This window comes from Bombina bombina, chromosome 4, assembly GCF_027579735.1.
Source record: "Bombina bombina isolate aBomBom1 chromosome 4, aBomBom1.pri, whole genome shotgun sequence".
NCBI lineage: Eukaryota > Metazoa > Chordata > Amphibia > Anura > Bombinatoridae > Bombina > Bombina bombina.
The window spans coordinates 1,178,477,687-1,178,499,987 of NC_069502.1; the positions used below are offsets into that span (position 1 = coordinate 1,178,477,687).

Below are 22,301 nucleotides of genomic sequence, written 5' to 3' on the forward strand. Positions count from 1 at the left end.
CTAACCCAAACCCCCCTTACAAAAACCTAACACTAATCCCCTGAAGATCATCCTACCTTGAGTCGTCTTCACTCAGCCGAGCCACCGATGGAACTGAAGAGGACATCCGGAGCGGAAGAAGTTAATCCTCCAAGCGGCGCTGAAGAAATCTTCCATCCGATGAAGTCATCATCCAGGCGGCGCTGAAGAAGTCTTCGATCCGGCCGATGTCATCTTCAAAGAGGCGCTGAAGAGGTCTTCTATCCGGGCGAAGTCATCTTCCAAGCCGGGTCTTGAATCTTCCTTCCGCCGACGCGGAACCACCTTCTTCACCGACGGACTACGACGAATGACGGCTCCTTTAAGGGACGTCATCCAAGATGGCGTCCCCTCAATTCCGATTGGCTGATAGGATTCTATCAGCCAATCGGAATTAAGGTAGGAAAAATCTGATTGGCTGATGGAATCAGCCAATCAGATTGAGCTCGCATTCTATTGGCTGCTCCGATCAGCCAATAGAATGCAAGCTCAATCTGATTGGCTGATTGGATCAGCCAATCGGATTGAACTTGAATCTGATTGGCTGATTCCATCAGCCAATCAGATTTTCCTACCTTAATTCCGATTGGCTGATAGAATTCTATCAGCCAATCGGAATTGAGGGGACGCCATCTTGGATGACATCCCTTAAAGGAGCCGTCATTCATCGTAGTCCGTCGGTGAAGAAGGTGGTTCCGCGTCGGCGGAAGGAAGATTCAAGACCCGGCTTGGAAGATGACTTTGCCCGGATAGAAGACCTCTTCAGCGCCTCTTTGAAGATGACATCGGCCGGATCGAAGACTTTTCTTCAGCGCCGCCTGGATGATGACTTCATCGGATGGAAGATTTCTTCAGCGCCGCTTGGAGGATTAACTTCTTCCGCTCCGGATGTCCTCTTCAGTTCCATCGGTGGCTCGGCTGAGTGAAGACGACTCAAGGTAGGATGATCTTCAGGGGATTAGTGTTAGGTTTTTGTAAGGGGGGTTTGGGTTAGATTAGGGGTATGTGGGTGGTGGGTTTTAATGTTGGGGGGGGTTGTATTTTTCTTTTACAGGCAAAAGAGCTGTTTTCTTTGGGGCATGCCCCCACAAATGGCCCTTTTAAGGGCTGGTAAGGTAAAAGAGCTTTGAAATTTATTTAATTTAGAATAGGGTAGGGCATTTTTTTATTTTGGGGGGGTTTGTTATTTTATTAGGGGGCTTAGATTAGGTGTAAGTAGCTTAAAATTGTTGTAATATTTTTAACATGTTTGTAACTTATTTTTTTATTTTTTGTAACTTAGCTTTTTTTATTTTTTGTACTTTAGTTAGTTTATGTCAGTGATTTTTAACCTTTTTTTTGCCGTGGCACACTTTTTTACATTAAAAAATCCTGTGGCACACCACCATCCCAAAATTTAAAAAAAATCAAACATTGTAGCCTAATACAGCATATATATATATACACATACACACAAACACACACATACTGTATGTATTGTGCTGTTATGCCATGCCTCCTACAAACTACCCCTGCACTGGGAGTAAAAAACAAGCAAAGTTTAAAAAATATGTCACACTGTTGTCAGTGTGCCGTGGCACACCTGAGGATCTCTCACGGCACACTAGTGTGCCACGGCACACTGGTTGAAAAACACTGGTTTATGTAATTGTATTTAATTGTAGTTATTTGTAGGTAGTTTATTTAATTAATTTAATGATAGTGTAGTATTAGGTTTAATTGTAACTTAAGTTAGGATTTATTTTACATGTAATTTTGTATTTCTTTTAGCTAGGTAGTTATTAAATAGTTAATAACTATTTAATAACTATTCTAACTAGCTAAAATAAATACAAAGTTACCTGTAAAATAAATATAAATCCTAAGATAGCTATAATATAATTATTAATTATATTGTAGCTATCTTAGGGTTTATTTTACAGGTAAGTATTTATTTTTAAATAGGAATAATTTATTAAAGTATAGTGTAGTGTTAGGTGTAATTGTAACTTAGGTTAGGATTTATTTCACAGGTACATTTCTCTTTATTTTAGCTAGGTAAGCTATTAAATAGTTAATAACTATTTAATAGTTATTGTACATGGTTAAAATAAATTGAAAGTTACCTGTAAAATAAATATAAATCCTAAGATAGCTAGAATATAATTATTATTTATATTGTAGCTATATTAGGGTTTATTTTAAAGGTAAGTATTTAGTGTTAAATAGGATTCATTTAGTTAATAAGAGTTAATTTATTTAGATTTATTTAATTAATATTTAAGTTAGGGGGGCGTTAGGGTTAGACTTAGGTTTAGGGGTTAATAATTTTATTACAGTGGCGGCGGCGTAGTGGGGGGCAGGATAGGGGTTAATAAATTTATTATAGGTGGCGACGGTGTAGGGGGGGCAGATTAGGGGTTAATAAATTTATTATAGGTGGCGACGGTGTAGGGGGGGCAGGATAGGGGTTAATAGGTTTAATATAGGTTGCGGCGGGTTCATGGAGCGGCAGTTTAGGGGTTAAACTATTTATTTAGTTGCGGAGAGGTGCGGGATCAGCAGGATAGGGGTTAATAATTTTATAATAGAGGGCGACGGTGTAGGGGGGGCAGGATAGGGGTTACTAGGTATACTGTAGGTGGCAGCGGTGTCCGGGAGCGGCGGTTTAGGGGTTAATACATTTATAAGAGTTGCAGCAGGGTCTAGGAGCGGCGGTTTAGGGGTTAATACATTTATAAGAGTTGCGGCGGGGTCTAGGAGCGGCGGTTTAGGGGTTAGTAACTTTATTTAGTTGCGGGGGGCTCCGGGGGCGCCGGTATAGGGGGTAGAACAGTGCAGTTTAGTGTGAGTGCTTAGTGACAGGCTAGCAATAAAGCTGGGAAAAAGCCGAAGGGCAGCGAGATCGGATGAGTGATAACTCTCACAGTCCACTGCTCATCGCCACGCGGCTTTTTGACAGCTTTATTTGATAACTTAGGCGTATTTTTTCAGGTCCGCGGCGGCGAAGGTAGGCGAGCTTAGGCGGGCGTATTGGGCCGGCGAAGCTAGAAAAGTAGACGGCTTGATAACTACCCCCCTATATCTCATTACTAAGGTAACCATGCAACTAATTTGTCAATTGATGGTTAGGGATTTTATTTGTAAATGTGCATCTAGAGTTTATTGATCCTCTAAGGCGATTGCATTATTAGCATGATCTCATAGTATTGTGCAGGAGAAAATTTACGAAACCATAGTTAAAGGTTGTTATAGGAATTTAATTATTTGTAGTGTTTAGCAAATATGTGATATTTTTCAGTGTTGCATTTTAATGAGTAGTATCGGCTGTTGATGTTTGGTTTTGTGTAGTGGGCAGTTGATTTTAAGTGTTTTCTGAGAGCATGTTTTTATTTTTTAGGTAATATGTGTGGAAGGGGTACTGTATGAATGGAATAGATATTGAGGTATATATGATTTTACCTGATGGTCTTTTAGCTTGCTGTCATATTGTGTTTGCGTGACATACAGTGTGTTTCATGTGAACAAAGAGGGGAGTATTTGATGAGTATCTTTATGGGATTTAAGTGAGTGTATTTTAAGTAAGAATATCTACTTTAAAATGATCAGACAAGTTATTAACAAAATATTTGTATTGGCAGGATGAGATCATAGAGCTGTATCCAGAAAAAACACTAACTAAATGATTTTTTTTTTAGTTTTCCATACTTAGGTTAAGCTGTACAGATACATTTCCATAGTGCACTCTCCAAAAGAGTGAAGATTGAATGCAAGTAAAACTTTTAAATAAAGAAATGCCTGGCGCCTAGCTGAAGAAAAAAAGACATTGTCAAGTTTGCTAAACCACCATACTGCAGTAAAGTTGCTGAACAATATTTTTTGGATCAATTCTTTGCATTGTTAGCTGGTAACAAACCCCAGAACTGGACTCTGGGCCGCCTATGACTGTTTCTTATGATGTGTGTCTTCAGAACATAAAGACTATCCTTCTCTTCACTGTGCCTTGATTGCTGGAGTTATGTACCTGTTATGGTACTACAGAGTCATCCCCAACAAAATTACGGGAGTATTGTTTTAACTTATTTACTTATGTTGCTTGTTTTGTATTCTCTTGTAATTGTGTTATTTTTATGAATCATATTGGTTATAAGAAGTCATATAGCTTTGTCTGTTGAAAAGTATGCTTTTTTTGTATTAGTACACACAGTAGTTTATGTACATAAAAAAGTAATCTTCCAGATAGGGGTGGAACTGCAGATGGACACTTTCTTATGTGCAAGGCAGCCCTACTGCAAATGGACTATGGTATTGAAGCAGAGTGTCTGAGGGAGGTGGAGCTCTAAGAGGACAAAGACTATTCTTAAAGGGCCATTATACACTCATTTTTTCTTTGCATAAATGTTTTGTAGATGATCTATTTATATAGCCCATAAAGTTTTTTTTTTTTTTTAATAAATGTATAGTTTTGCTTATTTTTAAATAACATTGCTCTGATTTTCAGACTCCTAACCAAGCTCCAAAGTTTTATGTGAATACCGTCAGCTACCTTCTCCAGCTTGCTCCTGTTTGTGTAAAGGGTCTTTTCATATACAAAAGAAGGGGGAGGGGGGAGTGTCTTATTTCCCACTTGCAGTGGGCTTTCCAGCTACCTTTTCAACAGAGCTAAACTAAGAGCTTCTAAGTAAGTTTTTAAACAGTTTTATACTGGAATTTTATATCAGTATCTGTGCATCATATTCTTTATAGTAGTGTCTATTACATGCAGTTATATGAAAATGAGTGTATACTGTCCCTTTAAAGGGATAAGTCGCCACCCATAGATGCTTATGCTGTTCCCATGTTATGATTCCCAGTGAAGAGTGTACAGAGCAGGGAACTGTCGGTAATATTGGGGGGTGCTAGCTCTGCAGGTTGAGAAATAAAGATGCAGTGTTGTTTGGGGGTAGATGGGGGTTTGGCTGGGTCTTTGTGCAGATAGATCAGTAGTTTGGGGATTCTGGGAGGTACAAGGAAAGTATTGGAGAGACCGTACTAATATGGAGTGACAAATTGTGCCCTATTGGCTATTATAGCAGTAAGTGTATGAATTTCTCACACAGATTCATGTTATACCGTAGTATTAGGCTTACATTGTAATTAATAGATTTACTCATTTTCTGTGCCTTGTATATAGCTGTTACCTGTTTTAAATAATGTATAATTTGTAAGGTATGTTAGTCTGTTAGAATAAAAGGAGGCAATGTACGAATATATAACCATAGCGCTGCCATCTTGTATCTAAGAAGCCATGATCAACTAATAATGAAATGTTGTACTGATATTGAACTGTTGGTTTTTTTTCTGTATTTTGTTATATGACATCTGTTCTTTGGGGGGGGGGGGGTAACATCCTTATCTCGTTACTAAGGTAACCAAGGTTATGAAGTGGTACCCCGGCGATCAGAGACCATCTAACACTCTGATTTGTTAGAACATGTAATATTTGCATTATTCTCCCTAGATTACCATAGGTCAGAGTGTAAAAATACAATCAGCATTTAACAGTAATAAAACTTGTGCACAATCCATACCACTTGCATTTTTGTGTTCAAATTACAACTCAATGGCTACTATTTAGAGACATGATACCCAAATGTTGAAGCACTTGAAAGTGATGCAGCATAGCTGTAAAAAGCTGACTAGAAAATATCATCTGAACATCTCCATGTAAAAAAGGAAGATATTTACCTAAAAATGTCCTAAATATTCACAACCCATTGTAAAGGGACTTTAAGCAGCCAATTAGGATACTAGTCCCAGGACTTGCAAAGGAGCGTGCATTTTATTTATTTATATTTTGCTATACACTTTCAATAATAATTTTACATATAAGGCTTAAAGGGACACTGAACCCAATTTTTTTTCTTTCGTAAATTCAGATAGAACATGCAATTTTAAGCAACTTTCTAATTTACTCCTAGTTATCAATTTATCTTCGTTCTGTTGCCATCTTTATTTGAAAAAGAAGGCAGCTAGGCTTTTTTGTTTTGTTTAGGACTCTGGACAGCACTTTTTTATCGGTGGATGAATTTATCCACCAATCAGCAAGAACAACCCAGGGCCGGCATCTAAACTTATATTTTTGCATTTCAAATAAAGATACCAAGAGAATGAAGAAAATTTGATAATAGGAGTAAATTAGAAAGTTGCTTAAAATGTCATGCTCTATCTGAATCATGAAAGAAAAAAATTTGGGTTCAGTGTCCCTTTACCACATACAGTGCATGCACACACACATAAAAACACACAAACACATACACACATACATATATTCAAACAAACACATACATACAAATACACACACACATAAAAACAAACAAACACATACATACAAATACACACACACATAAAAACAAACAAACATACATACATACATATATTCAAACAAACACATACATACAAATACACACACACACACACATAAAAACAAACAAACACATACACACATACATATATTCAAACAAACACATACATACAAATACACACACACATAAAAACACACAAACACATACATACAAATACACACACACATAAAAACAAACAAACACATACATACAAATACACACACACATAAAAACAAACACATACATACAAATACACACACACATAAAAACAAACACATACATACAAATACACACACACATAAAAACAAACAAACACATACATACATACATATATTCAAACAAACACATACATACAAATACACACACACATAAAAACAAACAAACACATACACACATACATATATTCAAACAAACACATACATACAAATACACACACACATAAAAACAAACAAACACATACATACAAATACACACACACATAAAAACAAACAAACACATACATACAAATACACACACACATAAAAACAAACAAACACATACACACAAATACACACACACATAAAAACAAACAAACACATACATACAAATACACACACACATACAAACAAACAAACACAAATACACACACACATAAAAACAAACAAACACATACATACAAATACACACACACATAAAAACAAACAAACACATACACACAAATACACACACACATAAAAACAAACAAACACATACATACAAATACACACACACATAAAAACAAACAAACACATACACACAAATACACACACACATAAAAACAAACAAACACATACATACAAATACACACACACATAAAAACAAACAAACACATACACACAAATACACACACACATAAAAACAAACAAACACATACACACAAATACACACATACATAAAAACAAACAAACACATACACACATACATATATTCAAACAAACAAACAAAAACAAATACATACATACAAATACACACACACACAAACTGAGAGCAGAATCTTCCCCCCGCATATAAAAAAAAAAACATTATACAAACAGAAGCAATCTGAAATCTGTAGACATCAGTATACATCTAAAACGTTTGGGTTTGGTTAGGAGTCTGAAAATCAGCACAATGTTATTTAAAAATAAACAAAACTATAAATGTTTACAAAAACACCCCCAGATGGGCTGTATAAATGGATCATCTACAAAACATTTATGCAAAGAAAAATCTACTCTATAATATCCCTTTAATACCCAAGGGTTAAATGAGAAAGCTGTATTTCCTATCACCCAAGCATAAAACTTAGCTGACGACTTGTAATGCAGCTACTAGGCTTTTGTCCTTGCCACTGAAAGTATAGGGCACTTTATATATGTATTGTGGTGTTAAAAATGCTTAGGTTAAACATTTTAACTAACAATTTGTAATACCTGATCAATTGTTATTGATTATAGAAGGTCAAGCACAAAATAATGCACCTTCCATTATCATTAATTGTGCTCTACTTCTAATCTAGTGCTACCATGAGTTTAATGCCGCAAATGGGAACTTCGGCATCTGAATGCAAACAAAAGCAATGTAAAATTAAAAAGTTCAAATAACCAATAATTAGAATGTTGGCCTGTTACTGAATCTCACATGCAATGGAATGCTGACGGTTATGGTAACAAAGGGTTAAGGATGTTGCGCAATTACAATTGGCGCTTATTTACTAACCGGGTTATTACAGATACCACACAGATCATTTCCTCCAATAAACAACGTCACAAGCTTCCAGTCTTCTGTAAAGTTTACTTTCTGCAAGACAAAAATAAATAGCAAATATAAATATATATATGGATATGTAAAGAAGTGATAATGTTTCTCTCTTTAAGATACTGTGGGGCCGATTTATCAAGCCCCGTATGTGGCAGAATGGAGCTTGCCGGAAACATCTTAAGACCGCTGCTCCTTAACTCATCCGCCACTTCTGAGGCTGCGGACAGCAATCAGCCCGATCGGATACGATCGGGTGGATTGACACCCCATGCTAGCGGCCGATTGGCCGTGAATGTGAAGGGGGCGACATTGCACAAGCATTTCACCAGAAATGTGCATTGATAAATGTGCAATGATAAATGCCGACAGCATATGCTGTCTGCATTTATCGATGTGCAGTGGACATTAATAAATTGGCCCCTGTATCTCTTGTTTACAGTAAGCCTAGGGCTAACACAGCAGTCTGTACTTGTATACAACTTCATTCACACACATTACACAAATGCAAGTGGCTAAGTTTGTCACTGGGAAATGTTTTGAAATAAATAACATTTCCTACAAATGCAGTTCACCTTCTATTGCCCAAACCAACTTCCGTGTTAAACTGTTAAGCTTAATGTTCCTTAAAGAGACATAGAAGTTCAAAACAAAATACTGTAACGTGTTAAAGCATATTATCATTGTACTGCTGCTGTTTTCAGTCTCTGCAGAGGGTTAAACACATATTTAAAGTCAGCTGCAGAGCATTAATGCACTACTGGGAGCTAGCTGAACATCTGGTGAGCCGATGACAAAAGACATTTGTTTATAGCTGCTGATCACCATCTAGCTCCCAGTAGTGCACTGCTGTTCCTGAGCCCACTTAAAGGGTCAGGAAACTCCAAAATTGTATTTCATGATTCGGATAAAACATCCAATTTCAAACAACTTTCCAATTTACATCTATTATAAATTTATCTTCATTATCTTGTTATACTTTGCTGAAGTGACAGCATTGCACTAATGGCAGCTAGCTGAACACATGTAGTTAGCCAATCACAAGAGACAAATGTGTGCAGGCACCAATCAGCAGCTAGCTCCCACTAGTGTAAGATATGTGCGTATTCTTTTTCAAAAAGGGATACCATGAGAACAAAGCACATTTGGAAATTGAAGTGAATTTAAAAGTGTTTTAAAACTACATGCTCTATCTGAATCATGTAAGTTTAATTTTGAGCTTCCTATCCCTTTAAGTATGCTTTTTCACAAATGATATTAAGGAAACTTAGTAGATTTGACCATAGAAATAAATCGAACAGTCACTTAAAATGTAAAATAACTGTATCTATCTGCTCAGCTCCTTGTTATTACCGTGCTGTTTTAGAATCTATTCTAACACCAACTTCATTTACAATATAGTTATGTGAGCTCCTTCCACAGAAATAACAATAGGCCTTGCTGACAACTGTATAGATCTGGGAATCTGTAAACTTTTTCAGGTTGAGTTTTTAAGCAAGCACACAACGTCCATCTTTTAATCACAGATATGGGGGCCGAATTATCATTGTGCGAGCGGACATGATCCGATATTGCGGATCATGTCCGCTGCACATCGATAAATGCCGACAGCATACGCTGTCTGCATTTATCATTGCACCAGCAGTTCTTGTGAACTGCTGGTGCAGTGCCGCCCCTGAAGATTTGCTAGCCGCTAGCGGGGGTGTCAATCAACCCGATTGTATTCGATCAGGTTGATTTCTGGCGATGTCTGTCCGCCGCCTCAGAGCAGGCGGACAGGTTATGAAGCAGCGGTCTTTAGACCGCTGCTTCATAACTTGTATTTCCGGCGAGCCTTTAGCATAAATATGCCCCATGGAATCTAATTCAATCTGTAAATAAAGACATAAGCACAGATAAAAATGTGTTTCACACTAATCATTCATCGTGGATAAAAAAAATTGATTTCATTTTGTCTGATGTTTGTTAAGGGGGTCCTGGGAATTTGTTAATAAAAATCCATCTGTCTGCTATTTCCTATGGGAGGCTTTTTCAGTCTCAATATAAAAACTTTCACATTTATATATATATATTGGGCTTTTGTATCATCTGTGGTCCCTTTAGTATCAGAAAAACTAAACTATTTGGTCGTCATCATCCCTATGAGTGTATAAGCTCAGTAAATGCATTTTATAATTGTGTATCCCTTTTATTTTAACAAACACATAGATACAAGTGAACGTTTGACTCACTGGTTCCTTTTTCATCATGTCCACCAATTTCTGTGCCTGCTCGGGCATATCACTGAAAAACACATAACCTGGGTGTTATTGACATACAAATTATACAAAAAATGATAAGCACGTGTAGGGTTCACACCTGTCCGGGAATGACCCAGACAGTTTGGGTTTCCATCTGTGTGTCCGGGTTTGAAGCTGAGTCAGACCCAGACATACAAATGTGTGAGTTTAGTTGGAAACAGGCACAACATTGTACATTTGCGACATGCTGCACAGGCCTACAGTTATTTTTCTCTTGCGTGTGTGTGTCTTTGTGTGGAAATGTGTCTGAGTGTGGGAGTGTGTCTGTGTGTGTCTTTGTGTGTGACAGTGTGTGTGTCTTTGTGTTTGTCATTGTCTTTGTGTGTGTGTGAGTCTGTGTGTGAAAGAGTGAGTGTGGTTGTGTGTGTGAGAGAGAGTGCGTGTGTGTGTGAGAGAAAAAGGGTGAGAGACAGTGTTTGAGCATGTGTGTATTAGTCACCTATACTGAACATTTCAGTACTGCTATATTATCTATAGAAAAGCTCTGTAAACAAGATGCAGGTGCTTGCCTGAGCACATTGTCACTTTATTTTATATTTATGTTTTTTTCATTTTATCTGATTAGAAGTGGCACTTCATGTTGGAGTGGTCACATTTGATTTACTATTATTTGTAAACTATTGATAACAATCAAATTAACATTACACTAAAGTCAAAATTAAATGTTCATAAATCAAATAGAGCACAAAATTCTTTCCAATTTCGTTTTATTATAAAATTGCACAGTCTTTTTATATGCATACTTTCTGAGACACCGGCTCCTACTGAGCATGTGCAAAAGTTCACAGTATATACGTATATGTGTCTGTGACTGGCTGTCGGCTGTCATATTATAAAGGGGCAACAAATTAAAGGAAACTTTGAATTTCAAATGAGCAGTAGATTTTTGTATTTTCTTTTTATGAATATGTTAATTATGTAATTATGCTGTATTTAATGGTTCTTTAAAGTGATGGTAAATTTTAGACTTCAAGAATGTTGCAATGAAAAATATATTAGTTTACCAACAAAACCCTTACATATATATATATATATATATATATATATATATATTAATGTGCAAATATATTTTATAATACAAGATTTATAATCCTACATGGTATTGTCTGTTCCTCCGCCCCCCCTTTATTTCCTCTTTTGTCTGGGCTGTGACATAGAGCAGTCCCACCCACTCTCTACATAAGCTTCCAAAGGGCTTCAATAGTGTCATATGACACACACACTGATTGGATGTTCATTGGAATTGTCATATAAAAAAAAAAAAGAGTTCATCCCCCTGGGCCGGCATAACATTGTACTAAAAACATTACTATAGCCACGGACTTAACCCTTTTCACGGATAAAAAAAAAAGTACATATAAACTTTTTTAATGGCAAGGATCACATATATGGCATTTGATTAGCTAAAGTTTGCCATCACTTTAAATTGTTCAATATTGTTCTTTACACAGTATTATAGGTTTATGATGGGTTTGATTTGTCAATATTGTTTTTTATTTTCCCACAATTATAGGACTCTGGGACTTTACCTTGTAACAAATATGTAGCTATATGATTTGTTCTTATGCTTTGCAGATAAGATAGACTTGTGACATTTTATGACCATTTTGAAAGTTCAGTTTCAGATTTTTTAATTGAAATTTTGCAACCACAATGTATCGGATAAAAATGTTGAATTGGATAAAAATGTTGCATTTAAAATCTTACAGCTCTGCAAATCTTGTCAAAAGGAAAATGATGCAGAATTCTCTCTTCCTACATTTTTGTTCTTGCTAATCCTTTTATTACAAAGGGTTTGATCCAAAACTCAAACATCTGCAAAGTGGAATTTTTAAGTTTAGCATTTGGAATGGAGCAATATTTTCTCTCTCTCTGTCTTATTGTGTTGTATACATAATAGATTCTGAAGCTTTATTATTATAATTTGAACAATGAAAACTATTTATCTTTTTTAAAAGGAACCTAATTAAGAAAACAAAATAAAACAGGGTAACTCTATTTAACAGAACAATAGTAGAAATAATGTGCAGTACAGATCTGATACATATGACGTTGCTTGTAGTGAATGCTTAAAGGGACAGTAAACCCAAATATTTTCTTTCATGATTCAGATAGAGCAGGCAATTTTAAGCAGCTTTCTAATTTACACCTATTATCAATATTTCTTTGTTCTCTTAGTATCTTTATTTGAAAAAGCAGGAATGAAAGCTTTGGAGCCTGCCTATTTTTGGTTCAGTACCCTGGATAGAGCTTGCTGATTGGTGGCTACATTTAGCCATCCAATCAGCATCAGCAAGCGCAACCCAGGTTCTGAACCTAAAATGGGACGGGTCCAAAGCTTTTATTCCTGCTTTTTCAAATAAAGATACCAAGAGAACAAAGATAAATTGATAATAGGAGTAAATTAGAGAGTTGCTTAAAATTGTCTGCTCTATCTGAATCATGAAAGAAAAAAATGTGGGTTTAGTATCCCTTTAAAGGGACAGAAAATAAGATTTTTTTGCAATAAGATTGTTCTGCAGTCTTGCACTAAAGTAACATACTGGGTAAGTTTGAAACTGTTTTAAATACATAGTACCTTGTTTGCTGCAATTGTTTTTCAATAGCTACAATGCACTCACCACTAGCCTTGTTTGGAAGAGCCAATCCAGATTGATTACCATAGTACACAAAGCTAGTCACTGCTATGTTTTTAGCAGAATAACCATTGTTTTGCAGTCCCATAATCTGATCATCTCTGCTGCAGCCAATTGCGGCAGATATGTGGCAGAGCTATAGGCTTGTGAAGTCTGTCAGGTTCACTTACAATTTTCAGAATTAAAAAATACTTCATTCTCAGCCTTAAATTACATTAAAATTGAGCAAAATTAATAATAAAAGTATCCTGCAAAGTTGGTTTACTACACATAATTAAACATTGTATATTAAAATCTCAAACGGATTACTGTCCCTTTAATAGAACTCTTGTAATAAATATGCATCATTTTTTACGTACTCTGCTTTTGCGCCAGGAACAGCACGGTTAAAATACGAATTTTTAAGGTGTTGTGACCCTTTTCTTGTAGAATAGCCCTCTAAATTAGGGTTATACATCCGGAGTATGTCTGCAAAATAAGAGAGACTGGAACTTCAGCATTGCCGATCTACATTTTAAAATTTACATTTATTTTTTCTAACATTTGCTTACTTACATGTAATATCTAATATAAGACAACTTAAGACAAAAATACCAAATCAAATATTAATAATAAAATATATTTTAATACTTTCTAACGATATTTCACTGCATGTTATGTTATTCATAAATAAAAAAAAACAGCAAAAAATAGCCCAATTTGAACAGTTTCTACTTTATTTAGATCTTTCTGAAGAGATAGTCAGAGATTTGTGCAACCTAAGGCCCAACTAGTGGCATAAGAGCCTAACTTTTTTTGCTGCTAATACCGCTTATCCAGCTTAGTATCAGACCAGTTGTACCTGCTGCGCTACGGGTTTGTTTCCCAAATCATTTGAAATAAACATTCCAAAGAAATGGGTTTGCTGTTTTTAAATGAGATGGTTTATATTCTAAATAGGGATTGGTCCATTAATGTAGAATGACAAAGAATTGGCGAAATCTGTTATTTTTATATATATATATATATATATATATATATATATACAGGGAGTGCAGAATTATTAGGCAAGTTGTATTTTTGAGGATTATTTTTATTATTGAACAACAACCATGTTCTCAATGAACCCAAAAAAACTCATTAATATCAAAGCTGAATAGATTTGGAAGTAGTTTTTAGTTTGTTTTTAGTTATAGCTATTTTAGGGGGATATCTGTGTGTGCAGGTGACTATTACTGTGCATAATTATTAGGCAACTTAACAAAAAACAAATATATACCCATTTCAATTATTTATTTTTACCAGTGAAACCAATATAACATCTCAACATTCACAAATATACATTTCTGACATTCAAAAACAAAACAAAAACAAATCAGTGACAATATAGCCACCTTTCTTTGCAAGGACACTCAAAAGCCTGCCATCCATGGATTCTGTCAGTGTTTTGATCTGTTCACCATCAACATTGCGTGCAGCAGCAACCACAGCCTCCCAGACACTGTTCAGAGAGGTGTACTGTTTTCCCTCCTTGTAAATCTCACATTTGATGATGGACCACAGGTTCTCAATGGGGTTCAGATCAGGTGAACAAGGAGGCCATGTCATTAGATTTTCTTCTTTTATACCCTTTCTTGCCAGCCACGCTGTGGAGTACTTGGACGCGTGTGATGGAGCATTGTCCTGCATGAAAATCATGTTTTTCTTGAAGGATGCAGACTTCTTCCTGTACCACTGCTTGAAGAAGGTGTCTTCCAGAAACTGGCAGTAGGACTGGGAGTTGAGCTTGACTCCATCCTCAACCCGAAAAGGCCCCACAAGCTCATCTTTGATGATACCAGCCCAAACCAGTACTCCACCTCCACCTTGCTGGCATCTGAGTCGGACTGGAGCTCTCTGCCCTTTACCAATCCAGCCACGGGCCCATCCATCTGGCCCATCAAGACTCACTCTCATTTCATCGGTCCATAAAACCTTAGAAAAATCAGTCTTGAGATATTTCTTGGCCCAGTCTTGACGTTACAGCTTGTGTGTCTTGTTCAGTGGTGGTCGTCTTTCAGCCTTTCTTACCTTGGCCATGTCTCTGAGTATTGCACACCTTGTGCTTTTGGGCACTCCAGTGATGTTGCAGCTCTGAAATATGGCCAAACTGGTGGCAAGTGGCATCTTGGCAGCTGCACGCTTGACTTTTCTCAGTTCATGGGCAGTTATTTTGCACCTTGGTTTTTCCACATGCTTCTTGCGACCCTGTTGACTATTTTGAATGAAACGCTTGATTGTTCGATGATCACGCTTCAGAAGCTTTGCAATTTTAAAAGTGCTGCATCCCTCTGCAAGATATCTCACTATTTTTGACTTTTCTGAGCCTGTCAAGTCCTTCTTTTGACCCATTTTGCCAAAGGAAAGGAAGTTGCCTAATAATTATGCACACCTGATATAGGGTGTTGATGTCATTAGACCACACCCCTTCTCATTACAGAGATGCACATCACCTAATATGCTTAATTGGTAGCAGTCTTTCGAGCCTATACAGCTTGGAGTAAGACAACATGCATAAAGAGGATGATGTGGTCAAAATACTAATTTGCCTAATAATTCTGCACACAGTGTATATACATAAAGTATATATACACACGTCATATGGCGGCCCTTCAGGAAGCTCAAGCAGTCTTGGCTGTCAAGTGACAAGCAAGACTTTCTCTCCCAGGGCTGCAGTCATCTGCCTTCCTATTGTAACAGAGCGCGATCAGTGCTCCGTTACCATATGAGTGCAGACTGCCTGATAGATACAGACAGTGACACGGTCTGTGTCACTGTCTGCATCAATGTCAGTTTGTGCCCGCAGGATCCTATACTGCAGAAAAATAAGTGTGGATGGGAGAGGGAGGGAACGGACGCTACACTACAGAAAAAATTATGAATCCGGGTGGGGGGACCCTATACTGATCGGAGATGTGGAAGTGTGGGGGGGGGGGGGGACAACCACACTACAGAAAAATCTATAAAATAATTAAAAATAATAATAATACTACTAAATAAATCTATAAACTGGGTACTGGCAGATAGCTGCCAGTACCTAGGATGGTGGACACCATTTGTAGGGGGGAAGATTAGAGAGCTTTTGGGAGGGTTAAGGGAGAAAGGAAGGGTAAGGGGGTTCCCACACTGCAGAAAATAATTGGATACATATTTATTTAAAAAACAAACCTTAAAACTTAAAAAGGGCAGATTTTCTGCCAGTACCTAAGATGGTGGTCAGAAGTGTGAGGGGGGGGGGGGCTGTTTGGGAGGGACAAGGGAGGTGGGAAGTGTCAGGTGGGAGGGTAATCCCTGCATTAAAATACTATTCCCCTTCCAGCTAACTAATTAGTGGTCTTCTAATTACCAAAAACTAATTGCAAAGCCATGTATGTCTGTAATTTCTGAACAAAATGGACCCCTGAGAAGCTTTTACAACCATTTGTCTTATGACTGCAGTAGTTGTGTGTAAATAATTTCAGTGAGAAACCCAAAGTTTGTAAAAAAGTTAATAATTTTTTTTAATGATTGCATTTGGCATGAAATGTAACAAAATGGGCCTAGATCAATACTTTGGGTTGTCTACTTAAACGAAATATATAGTTTTGATAGGTTAATAAAAAGGCTCTATTTCTGTTTAAATTGAGTGATAGCTAAAATGCTAAACAATCTTCTGTTTTGGACAAGTTTTTCTCTGAAATTCCCAGAAATGAAGGGGCTAAGCCATCTATTCTACAATCAGATGAGCCCTTCATTCTACAATATGGCCTCTGGCCACTCCGTGAGATTGGTTTTCCATTCCATAATGAAATGAGCCCTTCACTCCACAAAGATATGGGATTCTGACCCAAAGGAATATGAAACCCATTTATTTCATGATTCAGATAGAGCATACAACTTTCCCATTTACTTTTATTATCCAATTTGCTTCATTCTCTAATTATCTTTTGTTCTTTGATGAACACATCAGGTGTGACACGAGGCATATATTTGCAGCCACCTATTACCAGCATGCTCCCAATAGTACATTGCTGATCTAGATCTCACCTAGGTATGCTTTTCAACAAAGTATGACAAAAGAACTTAGCAAATTAGATAATAGAAGTAAATGAGGAAGTTGTTTAAAATGGCATGCTCTATGTAAATCACACCAGTTTAATTTTTACTTTACCATGCCTTTAAAAGGAGATTAATTGTACTAAAAAAAATATGCATTTATATTTTATTCATATTTAAGATTAGCCACTTAAACACACTACAGCTATTATTTAGTCTGAACTAATATATTGAGAACTGATTTAGCTAAAATAGGTGTAAACTTCCTGCTCATTGTCTGACAGACACTTCCTGCTAATACTCATTGGCTGACAGACACATACTTCCTGCTAATACTCATTGGCTGACAGACACATACTTCCTGCTAATACTCATTGGCTGACAGACACATACTTCCTGCTAATACTCATTGGCTGACAGACACATACTTCCTGCTAATACTCATTGGCTGACAGACACATACTTCCTGCTAATACTCATTGGCTGACAGACACATACTTCCTGCTAATACTCATTGGCTGACAGACACATACTTCCTGCTAATGCTCAGTGTCTGACAGATACATACTACCTGCTAATGCTCATTGGCTGACAGATACATACTTCCTGATAATGCTCATTGTCTGACAGACACTTCCTGCTAATACTCATTGGCTGACATACACATACTTCCTGCTAATACTCATTGGCTGAAAGACACATACTTCCTGCTAATGCTCAGTGTCTGACAGATACATACTACCTGCTAATGCTCATTGGCTGACAGATACATACTTCCTGATAATGCTCATTGTCTGACAGACACTTCCTGCTAATACTCATTGGCTGACATACACATACTTCCTGCTAATACTCATTGGCTGACAGACACATACTTCCTGCTAATGCTCATTGGCTGACAGACACTTCCTGCTAATACTCATTGGCTGACAGACACATACTTCCTGCTAATGCTCATTGGCTTACAGATACATACTTCCTGCTAATGCTTATTGGCTTACAGATACATACTTCCTGCTAATGCTTATTGGCTGACAGATACATATTTCCTGCTAATGCTCATTATCTGACAGATACATACTTCCTGCTAATGATCATTATCTGACAGATACATACTTCCTGCTTATGCTTATTGGCTGATAGATACATCGTGCCTGCTAATGCTAATTGGCTGACATACGCATACTTCCTGCTAATGCTTATTGGCTGACAGATACATACTTCCTGCTAATGCTCATTAGCTGATAGATACATACTTCCTGCTAATGCTCATTAGCTGACAGATACATACTTCCTGCTAATGCTAATTGGTTGACATACACATACTTCCTGCTAATGCTCATTGTCTGACATACACATACTTCCTGCTAATGCTAATTGGCTGACATACACATACGTCCTGCTAATGCTCATTGGCTGACAGATACATACTTCCTGCTAATGATAATTATCTGACAGATACATACTTCCTGCTAATGCTCATTAGCTGACAGATACATACTTCCTGCTTATGCTTATTGGCTGATAGATACATAGTTCCTGCTAATGCTAATTGGCTGACATACGCATACTTCCTGCTAATGCTTATTGGCTGACAGATACATACTTCCTGGTAATGCTTATTAGATGATACATACATACTTCCTGCTAATGCTCATCAGCTGACATACACATACTTCCTGCTAATGCTAATTGTCTGACATACACATACTTCTTGCTAATGTTCATTGGCTGACAGATACATACTACCTGCTAATGCTTATTGGCTGATAGATACATACTTCCTGCTAATGCTAATTGGCTGACATACTTCCTGCTAAAGCTCATTGGCTGACAGATACATACTTCCTGCTAATGCTCATTGCCCAAGAAGTACCATTGCTCATATTATCAAGGGAGCAATAATAGTAAATAGACAACTGATACTGCAGTATTAGTTGAAATATAACTTTAAAAGGCTTACTTCACATTTCTTGAGGCAAAAGCGTATGTAAATGCTGCTCTTTATATGAGTGATATAAATGTTTTGAGTACAATGGCCCTTTAAGGATTACCACACTGATATTAAGGAACACTAAACCCCAAAAAATTATTTTGTGATTCAGGTAGAAAATACAATTTTAAACAACATTCAAATTTACTTCTATTATCTAATTTGCTTCATTCTTTAGATATCCTTTGTTGAAGAAATAGCAATGCATATAAGTGAGCCAATCACACAAGACATCTACGTGCAGCCACCAATCAGCAGCTACTGAGCCTATCTAGATATGCTTTTCAGCAAAGGATATAAAGTGAATGAAGCAAATGAGATAATAGAAGTAAATTAGAAAGTTGTTTAAAATTACATGCTTTATCTAAATCATGAAAGAAAAAATGTGGGTTTCATGTCCCTTTAAGGCTGTTGGTGAATGGAATAAAGGATGGGAATTAAGTATTACACTATAATGCCTCATCTTTTTGCTTTCTGTATCTGTCTCAAACATGGATCCCCTTATGTTAGTGCAGCACTATTCTTTTTAGCTTAAATGGATTTTAGGAATTGGTAGAGCATTGCATTTCCTTCTGTTTTAAGTGATAAATACAAAAGTACACAGAAATATAAATATACAGAAATATTAAAAATCAATCAATCAGTCAATCAATCAATCAAAGGACATACTTGGTAACGTTGTCACATTGCTAAGATCTTGGTCACCACCAATACTGTAATAATAAAGAAACAAATATTGATGCATCTCGTACAGTGTCTGAATACATTATGGACAAGTCATTATATACAGAATCACCTATGACTAATATAAAGTATTAGCCATGAGATATATTACAAAAACAATTGCCAGTACAAATTTCTGTTATTTAGGAAGCAAATCTTACCAATGACTAAATTCATTTTGATTTTTACAGAAGCCAAACATGAAAAAAAAAACACTGTAGTTTACTAGTCAGGGCAACTCAGGGGTTAAAAGTTACTAGCCCAGAGGGAAAAACATTCTAGTCCGTTCAATGTTAAATATAGGAAAAAATCCAATTTAAAATACGAAACCCAAAAAATGTATTTTTTGATTCAGACTGAGCATACAATTTAAAAAAAAATAAGTTTCCAATTTACTTCTAATTTCAAATTTTCTTTCTTCCCATGGTATTCCTTGTTGAACAGATACCTACGTAGGTGTCTGGAGCGCTACGTGACAGGGAATAGTGCTACCATCTAGTACTCTTGCAAATGGAGAACATTCATGCAAAACTGCTGCTATATAGTGCTACAGACACGTGCATACTGCTGAGCTTACGTCCCTGATTTTCAACAAAAGAAACCAAGAGAACAAAGACAATTTGATAATGTAAATAAATTGGAAAGTTGTTTAAAATCAAATGCTTTATTTGAATCATTATAGCAAGATTTCTTCAAACAATTAAAGCTGATTTTTTGGCTCCCTCTTGTGATTAACATCCACATTTATTTTATAGATAAAAATATTTGTGCTTCAAGTAAATCAAAGACTCAATCTAAATAAAAAAATAAAATAAAATGTCCCTTCAACAAAAGGAAATCATAAGTGATAAGTGAGTTCTATCAGGTGAGAATGAAGCTAAAGGGACAGTGTAACATTTGTTTCCCTTTAATGTGTTCCCAGTTACTTGTTACACCAAGAGGCCGATTTTTCAATGTCTGGCAGTCATCGCTGCATACGCTTTCGGCATTTAGCATTGCCCAAGCAATTCTAGTGAACTGCTTGTGCATTGCCGCCCCCTGCAGATTCGCGGACAATAGGCCGCTAGCAGGGGGTGTCAATCAACCCAATCGTATAGGATCGGGTGGATTGATGTCCGCAGCCTCAGAGGGATTTGGCCCCATTCGGGCCATCATAAATCGGCCCCTATGTGCAAAATATTAAATATATAGGGAATTGCTCTTTCAGGTTATTAATATTGGCAAAATCAGCTGTTTATTAATTGACAAAAGTAAAGCGCTGTCTGTAAACAATGAATACACTCCAGCGGGTAAAATGGATACTTGGGAACACTTAAAAAAAACAATATTGCAGTTCACTGTCCCTTTAACCATTCCATGGGAGCTTGATGACCCGTGTTATGAAGCAACGGTCTAAAGACCACTGTTCCATAACCTGTCCTCCTGCTCTGAGGCGGCGGGCAGAAATCAACCCAATCGAATACGATGGTGTTGATTGACACCCCCTGCTAGCGGCCGATTGGCCATGAATCTGCTGGTGCAATGATGAATGGTCGCTCGCACCATAGTAAATAGGCCCCCATATATTGATTGTCTGTGTGTGGAAGAGTTCACTGACCTCCAGGACAAGCCGCGATATTCTGTGACCACATCTAAAACATCAGTAATAAAAGCTCCTGCACCATTGGCTGCCTAATAGATAAATAAAAAGAAAGTAATCGGATTACCTGTAATATATCCATTAAGAAAGAAAAAAAATGACAAAAAAAATGCTTTCCAGATTAAACCCATTCCCAATCATAAAAACTAGAAGACTCTTAGTTTATATTAGCAATTAAGCACTGCTTTGCAAGACAAATGTTTTAAAATAATTTAAAGAGACATTAAACACCAACTTTTATGCCCTCCCCCTAATTATAGCTGCTGACATTTTGGAACATAAGTTTCACTGCAGGCATCTGAAGGGGAACTGCTGCACATGTGCAAACACGTCAGCAGGGGAACACAGTGAAAACTAGATTTCAACATGTCGACACCCATAACTAGAGGTAGGCGGGTAATAACCTCAATAACATGCTTAAGAAAGTATTTAATGCCTCTTTAATACTGTGATTGTGTTACCATAACTTGCAAATTAAGAACAGCTCAGGGATGCACCTCATAAAAATCTGGTGGAATTTATGTTCCTAGTCTCCTTTGCTGTTGTCAATTAGGGTGACATAGAAATTGTGCTCTGAGCTAGCCAATCACTGGGGCCGAATTATCAAGCTCCGAATAGAGCTTGATGTGCCTGTTTCCGTGCGAGCCTTTAGGATTGGGCGGATTGAAGACCGCAGCCTCAGAGCAGGCGGACCAGTTATGGAGCAGCAGTCTTTAGACCGCTGCTTCATAACAGCTGTTTCCGGCAAGCCTGAAGGTTTGCGCAGAAACAGGGGCATCAAGCTCCATTCGGAGCTTGATAATTCAGCCCCCAGGAATCAAG

At 37.1% G+C, this 22,301-nt stretch overlaps 1 protein-coding gene across 1 annotated transcript in view; it reads right to left on the bottom strand.

Moving 5' to 3' along the window:
* The window catches only part of PLB1 (phospholipase B1), a 185,362-nt gene that overhangs the window by 106,290 nt on the left and 56,771 nt on the right, over positions 1 to 22,301 (bottom strand). Inside the window, exons 25-29 of the mRNA XM_053712807.1 lie at positions 21,438 to 21,511; positions 19,787 to 19,830; positions 13,431 to 13,539; positions 10,367 to 10,418; positions 8,097 to 8,177 (exon numbers count right to left, since the gene is read on the bottom strand). Of these exons, the coding sequence (XP_053568782.1) occupies positions 8,097 to 8,177; positions 10,367 to 10,418; positions 13,431 to 13,539; positions 19,787 to 19,830; positions 21,438 to 21,511 (360 nt within the window). The remainder of the gene's footprint in view (positions 1 to 8,096; positions 8,178 to 10,366; positions 10,419 to 13,430; positions 13,540 to 19,786; positions 19,831 to 21,437; positions 21,512 to 22,301) is intronic.